Source organism: Pimephales promelas, chromosome 25, assembly GCF_988280905.1.
Source record: "Pimephales promelas chromosome 25, fPimPro1.hap1.1, whole genome shotgun sequence".
NCBI classification, from domain to species: Eukaryota; Metazoa; Chordata; class Actinopteri; order Cypriniformes; family Leuciscidae; genus Pimephales; species Pimephales promelas.
In genome coordinates, this window is record NC_142793.1 from 5,161,176 (window position 1) to 5,178,825 (window position 17,650).

The 17,650-nt window shown below is 40.9% G+C and overlaps 1 protein-coding gene across 5 annotated transcripts in view; it reads right to left on the reverse strand.

Moving 5' to 3' along the window:
* Positions 1–7,132: 7,132 nt before the first annotated feature.
* Positions 7,133–17,650, reverse strand: part of ccdc136a (coiled-coil domain containing 136a) — a 158,844-nt gene continuing 148,326 nt past the window's right edge. For all 5 annotated transcript variants that reach the window (XM_089127488.1, XM_089127486.1, XM_089127484.1 and 2 more), the window contains 2 exons: positions 12,314–12,381; positions 7,133–12,016 (listed from right to left, as the gene is read on the reverse strand). Coding sequence is in view for 1 of the 5 variants with exons in the window: in XM_089127487.1 (XP_088983613.1) it covers positions 12,376–12,381 (6 nt within the window). In the remaining 4 variants the exon portion in view is untranslated. The remainder of the gene's footprint in view (positions 12,017–12,313; positions 12,382–17,650) is intronic.

Sequence of the window (17,650 nt, forward strand, 5' to 3'; positions counted from 1 at the left end):
TTTGCCAAGTGTTCAAAGTAAAACATGTAAACATCACATGGTCTCAAAGGAATCAATTATGTTTATTAGAAAAAAAAAATCAAACATGTAGCTGATTGTGTATGTCAAGATTTGTTACTTCACCTTGAAATGTTCTAAGAAGGTCAATGTGCTTGTTCATTTATAGTTTCTGATTATATACGTCTTGAGTTGCAATAGTGTTGTGTTCACCAATGTGTATTTTTGGGCTGTCCCCTCTGTGTAGAGCAATGACCAGACAAAGTGACTCAGCATGGCAGATTTAGATAAACACTTCTGACTTACTGACACTTTAGTGACACACCAAATGATTAAAACCTGCATTTCACATGTGCATTCAAATCTGCTTTATAACCCAAAATTCCAGTAACAATAAAATATTATCTTGTAAGAGAAAATAAAATAATAAGACTAGGGTTTCTTTTTCAGATAAAATTTGGTCAGCACACTGACTGATTTTCTTAATAATGTTGATACACAAAAGACCTGTCAGAACAAACAAACAAACAAACACTGAGTGATCGTTGATAAGGCAAAGTAAGTGCACTAGAATTGAGTAACTTATCCTCTTTTAGTAGATCTTATAGATCAGTGTCTTGAAAGCATAGCCATCTTTACGACAACATCTTAATTGTCCTCAGGTAAACACATTTTCTGGCTTCAGGTAAACACATTTTCTTCTTTGCAGCTATTCTTTCATTGTTGATTGCTTGTTTGCTTTGGATCATTTTCATGTTGCATCACACAGCCTCTTTAAAGCTCAAAGTCGTGGACTGCCGTCTTGGCATTTTCCTGTAAAATGTGTTTATACACTTTTGAATTCGTTGTTCTTTCAGTGATTGTGAAGCGTCCAGAACAAAGCTAAACCCTGATGCCCCTTCTCTGCAATGTTTTACAGTTGGGATGAGGTTTTGGTGTTGGTGTACAGTGTTATTTTCTCTCAACTGTGCACAAAACATTTTCCCAGATGATATGTGGGACATCAGGTGGTCTTGGACAAACATATGCTCCATATGTGTTCTCCTTTTAGTGTCTTTCTACACTGTAAAAAATATTGATGGTTTAACTTAAAAAAGTAAGTAACCTGGTTGCCTTAAAATTTCATTGAACTGGAAAAAGTGAGTTAATACAATGAAGGAGATCGATTTAATCATCAGAAACTCAAAATTATATATTATCTGAACTAAATAAATTATTTAAGTTGATTTGACAAAAGAAAAAATGTTGTGATTACCACACTGTAAAAAAATATTGTTGGTTTAAATTAAAAAAGTAAGTAACCTGGGTTGCCTTAAAATTTTAAGTTGATTGAACTGGAAAAATGAAGTTTATACAAAGTAGGAGATTAATTTAATCATCAGAAACTCAAAATAATACGTTATCTCAACTAAATAAATTATTATAAAGTTGATTTGACAAAAGAAAATATGTTGTGATGACAAATCTTGAAAATATTTTTTACAGTCTAATAGTGGGAAAATGAACAAAGAATTCTGTAGTTTGTAGATTTTCTGTTTGTTGTCTTTTTCTGATATCTTTGTGTTCTTTCTCGCTTCTGTTAGGATTGTGTACTTATTTTGATCTTTGGAGGATGCCTGCTTACTTTGTCCAGTTTGCCTTGTACACTCCATGTCTTCAATACAATTCTGAAAAGTACTGTGTTTATAATTGTTACTTAGATGAAGATCAGGCCACATTTTATGAGCAATCAATGTAGAAATGTAGACATTTTTAATGGGTTTACAAACACAAATTTTTTGCCAATGTATAGTTTAAACATGGATCATAAGTATAGTAGCTCTTTTTTGTTGAGGAAAAAACACTTCCCAATAATTGCTGGTCTCAGATGGTCTTCCAGCTTGATGAGATTGAACTCTACGATTTGTCTTCTTATCCCTGAGTCTGACCTAATGTTCCAGCAGAAATGTAAATGAAGAGCCTGAGTCAACATACCTGCCATCATGAATTCCTGGCTTGAATTTAATATGACAATTTATGACACTGAATTCCAAGCATTTAAATAATATTTGTGTAGTAAAGTGTGCAGTGTCATCCAGGAACTCTCATATTTCTTTTGAACCTTAAACACATGATGAATGTGACACCTCACTTTCTAACAATTCTAATGTTAGAATGTAATGTTAGTGTTAATTTTTTTTTATTCTTGAATGTGAAGCAATGATATTAACACTAATACAAACAGATATGTTGCTCCCCTTCATTTGAAAAAAAATAAAAAAAATAATAATAATCCCTGAACTGTGTTACTGTAAGGAATTATCTGGGTTTGTGTCTGTTTTGGGTGGGTTTGTCATGCATTTTAGTTCTGTGTTCTCCTGGACTGAATTTAACTCCACTTTTAGACATACACTCGCAAACACCCTTGGGGAAATCATGCCTAACATAATGCATTCAGCTTTGTCATGTGGGCGATGGAAGTTTATTTAGAAAAAAACACTCAACCCCTCGATTTTTGACAGACCAAGTCTACTCAACATGTACACTTCAAGTAGATCCATATAGACCACTATGCAACATGATTTTGACATCAACAGGTAGCACTTCTGTAATTTACCCTCACCCCACAAAACTATAGTGTATGATACTGGAGTTCCCTTTTGAACACGGTCACTTATTATTGCGTACACTGTAAAAAAATATTTTCATGATTTGTAATCACAACATTTTTAGCTTAAATAATTTATGTAGTTCAAATAAGATAATATTTTGAGTTTCTGATGATTAAATCAATCTCCTTCATTGTATTAACTTGATTTTTCCATTTCAATGAACTTAAAATTTTAAGGCAACCAGGTAACTAGATTTTTTAAGTTAAACCAACAATATTTTTTTTTACAAGCTACTACACAGTGGGGAACTCCTTTCCTCGATGAATATTGAAGCTAATAATTTAAAACGCAGTACAGTTGTCATGGTGCAATATATCACAGGAAGCAGTTGCGAGTGAACAGTGATTTATTGTAACTCAGTCCAATGCAGTAAGCTAGAAACACGGTGACGCAGGGACTTCGATGGTCAACCAGATGATGTGAAGACAGACGGTGAAAGTCCACAGGAAACGAAGAACAAAATCAGAGCACGATCGACACTTCACAGAGGACGAGACGATCAGGAATACAGGAACCAGGACAAGGACACACCAACACCAAACAACGATCTGACAAAGATGAGAGAACAGTGGTGAGTATATATGCATGGTGGTGATCGACTGCAGCTGGTGATGATTGATGATGAGCAGCTGGAGTGGATCAGGTAATGCCACACAGACACGCCCCTCACACACGTGCATTCATACAACAACATAAACACGAGACTAGAAGGAAACAGAGGAACTGTCCACCGTGACAACAGTTGCATAGCGAACATAGCAGAGCGTCTAGCTAGCCCATTGGCTGTGCTGAGGCAACTGCACATCCTATGGCCAAGCACCTCTGACGTCAAGTGACTTGGCGCCCAACACGTCAGAGCGCACCTAAATGGGCGTCGCTTAAGTCTATAAAGAGTGCCCATTTTGGACATCTAGTAGATCTTCCATCCTTTAGCGACACTTCACGTCGCTGACTCCCCTGAAGCCTTTGCCATGGAAACAAGCCAGACAGAACCAGCCAGACAGCTAGAGCGAGTCCTTGCAAACATCGGACAGTGCCTTCAACTCACTGTTCGCTGCTGCGACACTAAGTTCTAAAAGAGAAATTTCAGCAAGCATGGTTACAAATGCCTCGCTCTTCATGCACCTCATGCGGATCATGTCTACATGAGGATGATGGGCACACAGAGTGTGTTACGTGCCTGGGACCCGCCTACGCTGAAGTGAATGTGAGAGCCTGCCTATCTCAACGCTGCCGATTCGGTTAGCTCTCTTTCGAGACGGCGACACCGCTCCTGCTCTTTTTTTCCTAGCTCTACTTCAGCTGCAGAAGAAGTGCCGCAGCCAACAGCAACCCGAGCACATGGAAGTAAGCAAGCCCACACCACCCACATCCTCACATGCCTCGCTTTCTCCATCTCAGTCTCCTTCACCGGTCCTGTTCACTCAGGCAGACCAGTGCGACTCCCTTCGAACGGCGGGTCTGGGCGAAGAACATGACAGGCTCTCCATCTCTGCGTCTCAGGAAGTGTGGTCGGGCTTGGTTGAGCCCACCTTCTCACAGTCTCCTGATAGCACTCCTGCTACCAGGACTAATTTGGACGCCGAGATGCTGCACATCCTCACTGGAAATAGAAATAGCTCTGTGCACTACAAAGGCTACCGCTCAGGTGATCGGCAGAGGAATGGCCATTCCCGCCAGTCTCTATATGATGCCTCAGGTCATCAGAGTGGATGCTCAGTCCTCCTAGTAGCCCCCTCAAGCGTGATTTCCAGAACTGGCGCAGATAATGGACATTATTCCCTGACCAGTGCCAATGAGAAAGGATCTCCTCACACAGGCGAACGGGACGATTTGGCACCCTCGCCCCAACTTATGGATAACTCCATGTGTGGCCCCTCAACAGGGCATTCTGGGACCTCCCAGAAAAGGTCTTGAATACCATCACTGAAGCTAAAGCACCATCTACTAGACGCCTCTCTGCTCTGAAGTGGTCAGTATTCACTGGCTGGTGCTCAGCCAGGGACCTCGATCCCCAGTCATGCAAAGGGACAGTGGTACTCTCCTTCTTGCAAGAGCTTTTGGATGTGGGTTGCTCCCCATCCATGCTCAAAGTGTATGGGGCAGCCATAGCAGCTTACAATGTTCCTGTGGCTGGCCAGTCACTGGGTAGAAATGACCTCATCGTTCGTTGGTTGGAGATCTAAAGTGGTACACCCCTCAAAGCCCTGCAGAAACACTTCAGCCCTCGCTGGATGCGGGGGTTCAGGAGCAGGAAGCAGAGACTGACCCTGGCATACGCCTCTGTGGGCCAGGTTTCTCCCATAGGCGCTAGAGCCCACTCTACGAGAGGCATGACCTCTTCATGTGCTTGGTACAGTCTCGTTCATTCGAGTGAACGAGACAGAACAAAGGCTATAAAAAGGGGGAAGTTTATTTCCATTGTTTTTCATTGTTTGCTTAATTTGTGAACCTGTAAATCATTTAGTTGATTAGTTTGTCTGGTCATTTAAGCTTACTTTGAATTCATTGTCTATCCTTGTCAATGTGTTCGGTTCCAGTTAATGTGTTCAAATTTTATTATTTTATTTTGAGTTTCTTTGTTATTAAAACATTAAACTACTGCAATTAGATCCTTCTCTCCTTGTTATTTGCAACCAATGTTGATAATAGCATATAGAAAGTGGTACTTCTCTATTATCTAATCAGTAACTACAACTGAAAATTTTCAGAAACTATTGAAAAGTACTGAAACTGAAAACTACTGAAAATGTTTATAATTCATGCAAAATCAATAACCAATGCAGGACAAATGACTACACATTTTAACTACTACACTGTCAGAAAAAAAGGTACGAAAGCTGTCACTGGGGTGGTACCTTTTCAAAAGGTACACTTTTGTACCTAAAGGGTGCATATTGGTACCTTCATGGTACATATTTGTACAATTATGGTACCAATATGCACCCTTTAGGTACAAAAGTGTACCTTTTTGAAAAGGTACCGCCCCAGTGACAGCTTTCGTACCTTTTTTTTCTGACAGTGTACTGTAAACAAATACACAAGGTTGTTTACATTATCAGTATGTAATAGCACCGGAAGAGAATACAATGCTGAATAAAGTCGTAGTTTTTGTTATTTTTGGACCAAAATGTATTTTTGATGCTTCAAAACATTCTTAACTAACCCACTGATGCCACATGGACTACTTTGATGATGTCTTTATTTCCTTTCTGGACAAGTACAGTAGTATACCATGTATATTTTCAATGGAGGGACAGAAAACTCTCCGATTAAATCTAAAATATCTTAAACTGTGGTCTGAAGATGAACTGAGGTCTTACGGGCTTGGAACGACATGAGGGTGAGTCATTAATTACATAATTTTCATTTTTGGTTGAACTAACCCTTTAACCTACCTCCCAATGTTTTTAATTATGTTTCAGCTCATATTCGGGTGATATTCGGGTGATTTCCAGTCCACATTACTTTATACAGAAAGTTGAGTCAACAGACTGCATGTTGCATGTTTTTTTAAACAGTGTTTAGACTGACAGCAGAAGGTCTGGACAGCACAGCATTTCTTGTCCAAGGACAGCCCAAGAGGACGTTTGACAGGCATGACGTCTGAGTCTGAGACAAGGATCGGATGGGTGGAGCAGGGTGATCAGGGCTGTGTTCAGCCCCGACAATAAATTGCAAAGCGTTTTTTAAACTGAAACGGTGGTGCGTTGAACACCCTGTTCTGATGATGCAAGAGTTGGAACTATGGAAGCTGAGAAGGCCATTCTTTGTGGGTTTTTTTTTTTTTTGAGATTTTTTTTTTTTTTTGAGAATTTTTGTTATGATGAAAGCGGTATGAATACGTTTTTAATTCTACAAAATACACTTGATGTTCACTGCCCTTTCTGTCCAGAATAAAAGAGTGTAGGGATTTAAGGAAACTGTGGCTCCTAATTATTGTTACATTATTGTAATGAATGTAAAAGTGAAGGATAATCCACTTCTTACCTCCAAGACTGTTATCTATGTGACCTTATTATTTTTATTGTGAGTATTAGGCTTATAATTATTGCTGATCACTATTGATATGCTATATTTTTACCATAAAACTCTTACGACGAACATGTCTTTAAATATCTTCAATTGTTGCGTATATAGAGCTGCAGCGGACACATTTGTAAACGACTTTATTTGGACCCATTGCGTGAGCTGTCTCTTAAAAACAATGTTGCTGCTGATTGGGATAACATTTTTGACACACCCATCAAACAAAGAAAACTTTTCTCAAACCCTGTTGCACACCGTTTCCAGGAAACATGTCATTAAACCTGGAAATCGTAGCAAATGTTGGGCAGTTTGAGCTTGAACATGTCCCAGGTGTTGAGGGTGTGATGGCTGGAGGGGAGGATTCCTGTGATACATACTTTACATACATACATGTTTATAATATAACATGAACATTTACATTAAAAAAATCCAAACACATAGCAAAATGCAAATGATTGAAATTACAAACCATTTTTATTGTGTGAAAATGATTTATATAATCTTTTACACAGATTACTATACTGTCCCTTGTTGAGGCATAATACCAATATCAACAATTCTGTGCAACAAGTGCAAAAATATGATTACATTTAGGATACAAACTGAAAGTAGCCTTAAAACAGTTTTTCTTGAAGTTTGTGATGTTTCAGGAAAATACATTTTATATTATTTATATAAAAATCACAGGAGAATTGGACATTGATAGTGTACAAATGAAATGTGTAATTATGAAGAGTGTAGAGTTTTTAAAAATATGTCCACAGCACAACAAGTGCCCATATTTGTAGAAATACAAATATTTTGGGAGGATAGAACGCTATTTGTTTGTCTTCATCAGATGTATGGATAAAGTGGAATTCAGTTCATTGATAACACCACATTGATCACCATTACACCTGATGGTTCATCTACCGTATATTACTATTCAAAGTCTACAAATATTCTAGAAATGTTACATATTTAAATACAACTGTTCTGGTACCACTGTGACAACTAAATACCACTATTAATAATGATAATAATAATAATAATGCAAATTATAATAATTCTATTTGTTGCTAGGCTTTGATAATCTTAGCTGACTTCACCCAAGAACGTCTCGACTACTATTGTAACCTTCGTTCCCTGAGGAAAGGAACGAGATGTACTAGGGGGTCGCACTTGTGAGTCCCAAGCACCTCTGATACTTTGCAAAAAGGCCAATGAGAATTGGTGAGAGGAATGTGCATGCCACTCCCCTGTAATACAGGTATAAAAGAGACGACGTGCATCACTCATTCAGGTTTATGCTGAGGAGCCGAGACAGTGTCCCATTTCATTGGGCAGTTTAGAGTTGTACCAAGAGGGACTCCACGTCTCGTTCCCTCCATCAGGGAACAAAGGACACAATAGTAACCAAGATGTTCCCTATCTGTCAGTCACTTTAGTGTGGTGTAGATGACTGACATTACGTGTCCCCTGGGGAAACGCTACAATACCTGAACTTTGTTACGAGGTTTTGACGGATGCAGGTGACAAGTGTACTTGCAACATTATGGGCCCTATTTTAACGATCTGAAACGCAAGTGTCAAAGCGGATGGCACAAGTAACTTTGTGGGCAGGTCCCGGCGCTGTTGCTATTTTCCCGGCGGGATAAATGCCTCTTGCGCCTGGCACAAATCTAAAAGGGGTTGGTCTGAAGTAGCTTCATTATTCATAGGTGTGGTTTGGGCGTAACGTGAAATAAACCAATCCGAGCGCCATTCAACATACCCTTTAAGAGCAGATGCGCATGTTGCATGACGGATTGCTATCATAACGGCGGGTTTACCAGGCGCGCACCAGGAGCGTTCACAGCCGATGAGACCGACGCTCTCGTCAGGACAGTGAAAGACAGAGAGGTGACATTGTATGGGGATGGGAGACACTCTCGCACATCAGCGTCGGTTAAACATTATAGTCTATACGTATGTTTCTTGCCACTATTGGGTTTTTCATCTTCATGTAAACCACAATGATTTCCCTCATGTGTTAATATTTTTCCTTGTTATAATGTATGATTTGCAAAAATAAAAACTGCTGCATCTGTGTTGATGAGAGAATCAGTGTATGCGCGTTGTGTACCCGCTATATGGGCAAGCATGCGCGCTTAAAATGGCATCATGAACAACGCGCAACGCGCCACTGACTTTAGACCAGGTTTTTTCTGGTCAGTGGCGCAATTGTTTTCTGGAACTGTAAAATAGCACCAGGGAATGTTTGCGCCGAAACACGCCTCCTTTTTGCGCCGATCCGCCCAGGGAGCGCAAGTTCATTCCCTAGTTTACCGACGAGCGACTGTGGAGGGAAAAATCCCACTTTGCGCGCGTGCAAAATAGGAATGAGACATGCGTTTGTGTATAAAGTCATTTGCGCCGGGTGCAAGATAGGGCCCTATAACCTACCCAACACCCCACGCAAGCTGTGTAGTCCTTCATGAATCAGGAGAAACAACACTACGAAATGCGGTCTTCTGCCCTAAGGGAGGTTGGACACATGGACTTACCGACCAGGAGTTACCACACGTGGAAAGTGGTCCCTGTGGTCTTAACAGAAAAGGAAGGAACTACTACAAACTCAACAACTGGCAGCAGAGATGAAGCTTTGCCAAGGGGTTACTGTTGGGGAAACTGTATCGTGGACAATACATCATATGGGATTACCATCAGGGATTACCATCAAGCCCTATACCGGCAGACTAAAAAGGACATCACGAGTACTGGGCCTGGCATCTAATTGATGTGTCACTGCAGAGTGGTCAAGTCCTCAACAGTGGTCACCTCATGAGGGGGCATCAAGAAAGTGAACTTTGGCAACCTCCCTCGTCTCAGCAAGGTTAAGCCAGAGATGGTGCTCCTGGACCACTATGTTGGATAACGCCTGGCCCAGAGCCTGCGCCGTAACCTTCGTTGCTCGGAGAGCACAGTTCCTGCATCAGTCCCGGCTCAGAACTACGGTTGTGAAGCTCTTTTAGAGCTTTGGCCTGATGGATCTGCCGGATGGCCATGGCATGCAGGGCGGAAGTGGCTTGTCCAGCAGCACTGTAAACCTTCGCCATTAAAGACAAAGTGAACTTACAGGCTCTGGTTGAGAGTCTGTGAGGAATCCACCAGCTAGCAGCATTTTGTGGGCATAAATGCAGAGCAACCACACACTGAGCTACTGCACCCGAGGGTGGAAGTCCAGCCGAGTCATGTTGTTCTTCATCCAAAGCTCCGAATGAGAAATCAGGTGTGCCATGTAACACTTTCAAAGTTATCTAGGAGCAACAACGGTTGCAATGCTGCAGCCTTGTTCATTGCAGAAGGAGCTGGACAAGCAACTGAGATGACTCTCTGTGTAACCAGAAAAGAGAGTCACGATGGCAATGCTGCCATGGTAATGTTCAAGCAACGAGGACATGAGCCATCCATGAAAGCTGTCACAACGTGTTTTCACAAAGACATGCGACACAAAGATCGTGTCGGAAGACGAGAGATATCGGCCGCAACCAGAAACTCTAACCCTAACCGTCACACCAGCAATTCACTTTCTTTCCTAAGGATAAATGGATTGAGCTTGAGTATAGATGACAGACACTCACTCGGCTTCCCAGCACAAACCTGAATGAGTGATACACGACTGAATTTGGTGCATGTGTCAATGATCTAAAGAATGTAATGAAGGTAGACTTGTAATTTTTAGCAGGTGCTAGAAACAACCCAACCTCACTTTCATTTAAATCCTGTAGCCTGACATCTATTCACTAAAAGTGGTTTCTGTAAGCTGTTTACTAAACTATTTACTAAATATGAGGTTACATTTACTTTTTACATCAGTGACCTTGGGTTTAGTTTATGAACTAAATGCATGCCACAGTTAAATAATGTGCGTTGTTTGTTGACTAATGATGTTCAGTTCACAATTAAGGGGGCATTTTGTTGTAATAACACATTATTCTTATCAATGTACTAATCTAAATACAATAATTTATGGCAGTATATAGTGTTGCCTCATGCGGTAACATGCATCAAAATATAAAAAGAACAGATTTTAGCAGTTATTGCAAACCAATTGCATTGTGTAAAATTTCATAAAATAATATATAAGGTATAAAATAACTATTTTTAAAATTAAGTATTCTTATTATAATAGTACAATTAAAGCTCCAGTCCATAACTTTTTTGGGTTCAAAATTATCCAAAATAAATTTGAGCATAACCAGCCAGTGTTCAAAACTATCTGCTTGCCGTAGTATATAATGTTTTTAATTCCAGTGGTACTGGTGGATTTCCGCAGGGAGAAAAAAAGAGACTGCAACCGGACCCATGCAAAAAACAAGGATAAATATCTGAAGGGCATTACATGTAGTTACGCAATGCTGATGTTGACATTAACAATTTGAAAACAAAGTATAATTTGCACGGTTCGATGTGATATGATAAGCTGAACAGAGATGTCGCCATCTCTGTTCGAAATCTGCAATTGCAGTTATTTGTGGAATTATCAACTTTACATGGGTTGTGCCTCGGCACGGCACAGCACAGATGAATCCAATGTTTTGAGGAGAATATGCGGCTGTTAGTCACCGTGCCAGTGTGGATAATGTCATTCAGAATCACAGATTCTACTTTTTGGAAGTTAGGGTTAGGGTTAATTAATACTAATTTTTACTGGAAAATGTTATCTGAACAAGTAAGTAACATCCACTTTTGTTCTGACCAACTAAGGGGAAAAAAAAAACATTGGAGTAAATCCCGCTGATTAAATCCTTCCAAATTCATTCCAAATCCTTGTCATTCCAAAGAGGAAAAACTATGCGACTGCAGCTTTAAGTTTTTTTTTTTTAAAGTAATTATTTAAAAATTTTACTTTACTTATTTCTTACATTTTTCACAAACTTCAAATTTTATTTCCAATTTGGACCTCCTTAACAGTGCTTGTTTTGGCCTGTTACAACTAATATATTTCTTGCACTTCATCTCATTTAAGGAAGAATTCATCAATGTAGTCTTGCCATGATATTGAATATATTTAAGCCTACAACACAACACAAACAGTAGCTATGGTGAATAAATCAAAAAACATCATTAAAACTTACTTTCTAAACACATATATAGCACATGTGAAATATTATAGGAAAAATTGTAATAGAGAATATAACAGAGGTAAGCGGTCACTACTTTTGAATTCTACCAAGAGCAGTCATGTGCGATTCAGAACAGGCTGAAAAAAAAGTGATCTGTAGTGGGAATTTTTTGTCTTGGTTATTATTGCGAAAAGACAAAAGGACACAGAAAAAACAGAGCTCCAGATGTTATTGTAGAGGCTGTGATGAGTGCTGATCATATTGATGTTTGTGGTTGTCATCAGGGGAGAAGGTAAGAAAAAAGAAATTGGCATGTTAATAATCTGGCACACAATAAATCAAATTTCTCATTGATCCTTCTGACTATTAATTTAAAGTATTTCCCGATGTCAAAACAAGATTATTTGTTATAATTAACAAAATAAATAAATATATGACAATGTCTAAGTTATTCCAGTCATTAGAAAGCATAAAATTTGTTTTTACAAAACATAAAAAACACCATTAAGACCAAAATATAAATAACAATATATCAATGTTTAATGTTACCTTTTGTTCTTTATACGATGTAGTTCAGACTGCCAGCAACAAATCAATGGTTTATTTGAGCATCATTCCTATAAAGAAAAAGAGAAACTGGGTGATGATGACAGGATAGATATATTGGAAAGAAATTACATGGAGACTAACAACAAAAGAAATGGCTGAATGAATAGTGCACTATTTTTAACATTGAATATGGACTATATTGTCATATTGGTAACACTTTACTTGAAGGGGTGTGCATAATACTAACATGACACCTTCACAATCATGACATGACATCCCAGATAGCAAACTGACATTGAATCAACGTGGAAATATGACATCGAAACAACGTTGATCTGACATTATTTTGCTCATCGAATTAACGTTGAACCAACGTCAGACGCGTCATTCTTTCAAAACTAACGGAAAATCAACTTGAAATCAACGCGTTGTTTCAACGTTATGAAAGCAAACCAATTTTCGATTTTCATTTAGCTTTGAAGAATGCCGCGTCTGACGTTGGTTCAACATTAATTCGATGAGCAAAATCAACGTTGTTTCAATGTCATGAGAGACGTCGTTTCCACGTTGATTCAATGTCAGTTTGCTGTCTGGGATATGTTATGAATATGAAGGAAGTTTTATGCATGTTCAGCGCAGTCTCATCCCAAGACGTCAAATAACTGACGTCTTGGGACGTCTTTTGACCATACGTCAACATCCGCCTTTTTAGGGTACCCTTAAACGACGGTTAGATGACGTTATCGGATCCTAATCTTACCCCTAAACCTACCCCGTCACCTAACTGACGTTAAATATAGACGGCCCGGGATCGTCAACTAACCGACGTTTAAGGGTACCCTAAAAAGGCGGATGTTGACATATGGTCAAAAGACGTCCCAAGACGTCAGTTAAATGACGACTTGGGATGAGACTGTGTTAGCATGTTTGTGACAACTGTCTGTCATTAAGTGTCATTCACTCAGTTATAACATTTTTAATGCAAATATGACATTGTTTGAGATGTCTTTGTTATAACACCTTGACAAACCAATACATCATAACCTGTCAGTGTCTTTATCATGAAAACTTGACATTACTAAGACAACACAACCTGTCATAAACATGACATGGCAGATTCATAAATTATCAAACTTAAAGAGCCCCTATCATGGATTTTTGAAAATGACTGTTCATATGGTGTGGAATATAGCTCTAAGGGAATGAAAACATCCTGCAAAGATTTATATCTGAAAGTGCACCATATATAAAGTTATTGTCTTTCAAAAGTGAGAGTCGACTCTGAGTCTATGAAATGAATTGTTTTAGAAACGAGTCATTAGCTGTTACATCGTGACGTAGATACATACTGGCCGCGCCCAGTTACTGCCGCGCGCAGACGGAAGTGTAAACTTGAAGTCTTCACATTCAAATACTTCATCATAGTTCAGCCACTTTGTTTTCATTTACCAGGGACGATCATTTGAAGAATCGGTGGTTTGAGTTCATATTTGCAACGATACCACAACAGTATAGCCCGATTGTGTTCTCATCATTTTAATTAATCGTTCAAAAACATAAATGAATTCAAATGTGGATTCGCAAGCGGGTGTTCCTGAAGGAGGGCTCAGTAACTTACTTAACGTAGACTCACTGTATTCCGGACACTTTGCACAGTAAAACGTCCTTTAAGATATCAACCCGTTGAAAGATAAACCTGATTGCTCATCTGTCTCTGGGGACATGCCTTCCACATGTTTCAAGGTTTGTTTGACACATTTTGAGCTAATCTTTTTAGAGAAATCTTGAAAAAACTGCCGGGAGACGCAGTGTCCGGATTACCATGAGGACTCACGGTGTTCCGGACAGCTGAAAATTTCTACTCACTGTGTTTGGACAGTCATTTCTAATATAAAACGCATACATTTTACTATACAACTATAAGTTGGTAAAGTAATCATATTAATCTTCATAACTTTGTTGTTAGCAATGACCAATTAGTCACGTTATTGCTTGGATTTGAATCAGTATGTTTTACATTCAATGAAAGCAAGGATGTTAACAAAAAAGGTAGTCAATATACTGGCAAATTAGTGATATTTTCACAGTTAAGGTCTTGTCCATAGCTGTCAACATTGAACATTGAAAATAAGTGAGATTTCCTGGAATCCATCCCCAAAATAAGGGATTTTTTTCTTACCTTTTATTCTTACCCTCAAACTTTAAAAATAAAGCACTAACCATTAAAAGTCTAAGGATTTTATAACTAGCCTACATATGTGTGAGAGAGAAAGAGACAGTGTGTCATTTAAAAAATATATATCATAGAGAATGTTTAAATACTCTAATATCAGCTTATGAGGGAAACCGACGGGCTTTGGGCTGAATGCTTGTCTGGTCTTGAAAAAAAATCCTGAGTCCTCAATGTCCAAGACCGAGACAAGATCAAGACCAAAAGCGGTCGCGACCATCAAAAAGACTAGTCTCGAGTTCTACAACACTACTGGAGCCTGCAGGGGAGTCCTAGAGGTGAGCCATGGACCCACTCTCCACTCCGGTCTTTCTTCGACCATGGGTCGGTGATGCTCAGCCCAGAGCACCCTTCGCCACGGGTTCTGTTCAGCCCAGAGCCTGCACCTTGCCATAAGAAACGACAGAGGAGGAGGAAGATTTCCCTTCTCTATAATGTCCCGGAGGTCGTCTCCGTACAGGGCGCTGTGGTACCAGACATTGTCCCCATGCAGCCCGCTGTCATCCTATCTGCCCAGCCAGAGACTGTTCACGTCCCGTCTGCCCAGCCAGAGACTGTTCACATCCCGTCTGCCCAGCCAGAGACCGTTCACGTCCCATCTGCCAAGCCAGAGACGGTCCACGTCCCGTCTGCCCCGCCAAGAGACTGTTCACGTCCCGTCTGCCCAGCCAGAGACTGTTCATGTCTCGTCTGCCCAGCCAGAGACTGTTCATGTCCCTTCTGCCCAGCCAGAGACTGTTCACGTCCCGTCTGCCCAGCCAGAGACTGTTCACGTCCTGTCTGCCCAGCCAGAGACTGTTCATGTCCCGTCTGCCCAGCCAGAGACCGTTCACTTCCTGTCTGCCCAGCCAGAGACCGTTCACGTCCCTTCCAGTCCTGTCTGCCCAGCCAGAGACCGTTCACGTCCCGTCTAGCCAGCCAGAGTCTGTTCACAATCCGTCTGCCCAGCCAGAGACCATTCACATCACGTCTGCTCCACCAGAGACGGTTCACGCCACGTCTGCCCCGTCAGAGACTGACCTGGGGGGTACTGACCGACTATTTGGAACGTCTGGGTCAGATCCTGGAGAGGCCTTTCAGACCTTTCGTGTCCGTGGTTCCTGAGCCGGAGCCAGTGTCTGTTCCTGAGCCGGGAGCCAGTATCTGTTCCTGAGCCGGAGCCAGTGTCTGTTCCTGAGCCAGAGTCAGTGTCTGTTCCTGAGCCAGAGCCAGCGTTTGTTTCTGTGTTTGTGTCTCTCCTTGTGGCCGTTTTCTTTTCTAGTGGCTCAGAGCCTGTTTAGGGCCTGCTTTTCCTGACCCGGATCCAGGGCCTGCTGCCGGCTAAACCGTCACTCCCTGTTTCTGTTCCCTTCCATGGACCTGGCTCCCCCATCCCTCTCCCTGATTCTCCACCGTTCCACCACCCTCCTGGACTCTTGTTTTGTTTGTTTTTTGTGGGTCTTGGAGCTTCTGGTAGGCGCTCTATAGAGGGGGGTTTAAAGCCAACCACAATGTCAAAGCCAACCACATGACAGTTTAAATTAAATTTTTTTTAACAAATCGCATAAAATGTCAATATATCCGCAAAAACATCCGCTATGTCAAAATCTCTCTCCTCTCACAAAAACCCATGAGGTGAAGATGCAGTAACTTCATTTTAAACTTTGAGGGAGTAGGTTGAGACAGAAGCGTGATTTGGTCTGTTCCCGACCCCGTCAATCAAATGCAGATTCGGCGGGTATACCACCATCGAAACACTTCTGAAACGCTCTGAAGCTTCATTTAGCCATAGTCGCTTCGGAACAGAAGGATGGGTTTTGAAACATCAACGTTTCGGGATCTCGACAAAGCGTCAAAATGTAGGTTTTTCGGATCAGCCATCCCTACCATTCGGTCCACCATATCCAACACTCCAACAACTACTAATTTCTCAGATTCTCGCCGGCTTATTTTAATTGTCTGCTAAACCTAAAATTGTTATTTTGATATTACCTGCGTTGCATCCTTCTGTTTTATGACAGAAGACCAGACTCAACTATGGGCCTTTTCCTCACCCCTTGTGATCCAGCGAATCTCCATTTTCCCAGATGGTAGTCTAGTTAAGGATTACGTAAAGGAATTTCTTGAGCTTTCCAACTTGGTCCCATGGAATGATGGTACCATGAAGATCATGTTTTGGAGAGGATTGAATGACCATCTTTATCAGCAGATACCGGCGTCAGCTACAACTTGTTCCCTTGAGAGCTATTCTGATTATGTGCTGTGGCTAAGTTATTCTTCCCTCAATGTTGGCATTTGAAGACCCCAGTTTCACTCAGTTGCTTTCTCTCCATTCCAACCAGCCATGCTGGCATCAGAGGTTTTGTCCATTGGGCCATCAAACACCACCAAACTCCTCGCAAGTCCTTTGACATCTTCACTCCTCATGCGAGCACAAGCATCTCCAGCCATCATCCCCGCCAGGCCTGAGTCTCCAGTATTCCCTTGAGGCCGGAAGATGGTATCGAACAGTGCTGACCTGGGAGCAAAAGGGGCAGATCCTGCACATATTTCCATCTGGAAGGTGCTAAAGACAACTTCCCCTATCAAGTCCCTACATCCAGAATCTGCTTCCAAATCCATTCCAGTAATTGAAATCCCTGAGCCCGTTCTAGTGAGAGAAATCACTGAATCCATTCCAGTCTTTGAAATTCCTGAGCCTGTTCCAGTGAGGGAAATTCACCAGTCTGTTCCACTGGGAGAAACTCCCCAGTCTGTTCCAGTGAGAAAAATCCCAGAGTCCACTTCAGTCCCAGAGTTCAGTCCCAAGCCTGCTCCAGTCCCAACATTCAGTGATAATTCCAGATGCAGAATCTGCTCCAAACCATGAGCCTGCTCCTGAGTCTGAGCCAAATCCAAGGACTACTAAAGCCTCAGCGCCTCATTTAACCTCAACTCAAAGGAGGAAGAAGAAACAGCCCAAAATTCGTTATGAGTCCGTTCCAACTTTTGAGTTCTGTTTTGAGCCCGTTACGGCCCAATAATCTACATTGGAGCCAACTCTAACCCCTGAATCCACAGTATACCATAACCCACTCATACCAGTGAGTTACCTCTAAATTTACCACCAGTCCTTGAGTCCATATGAG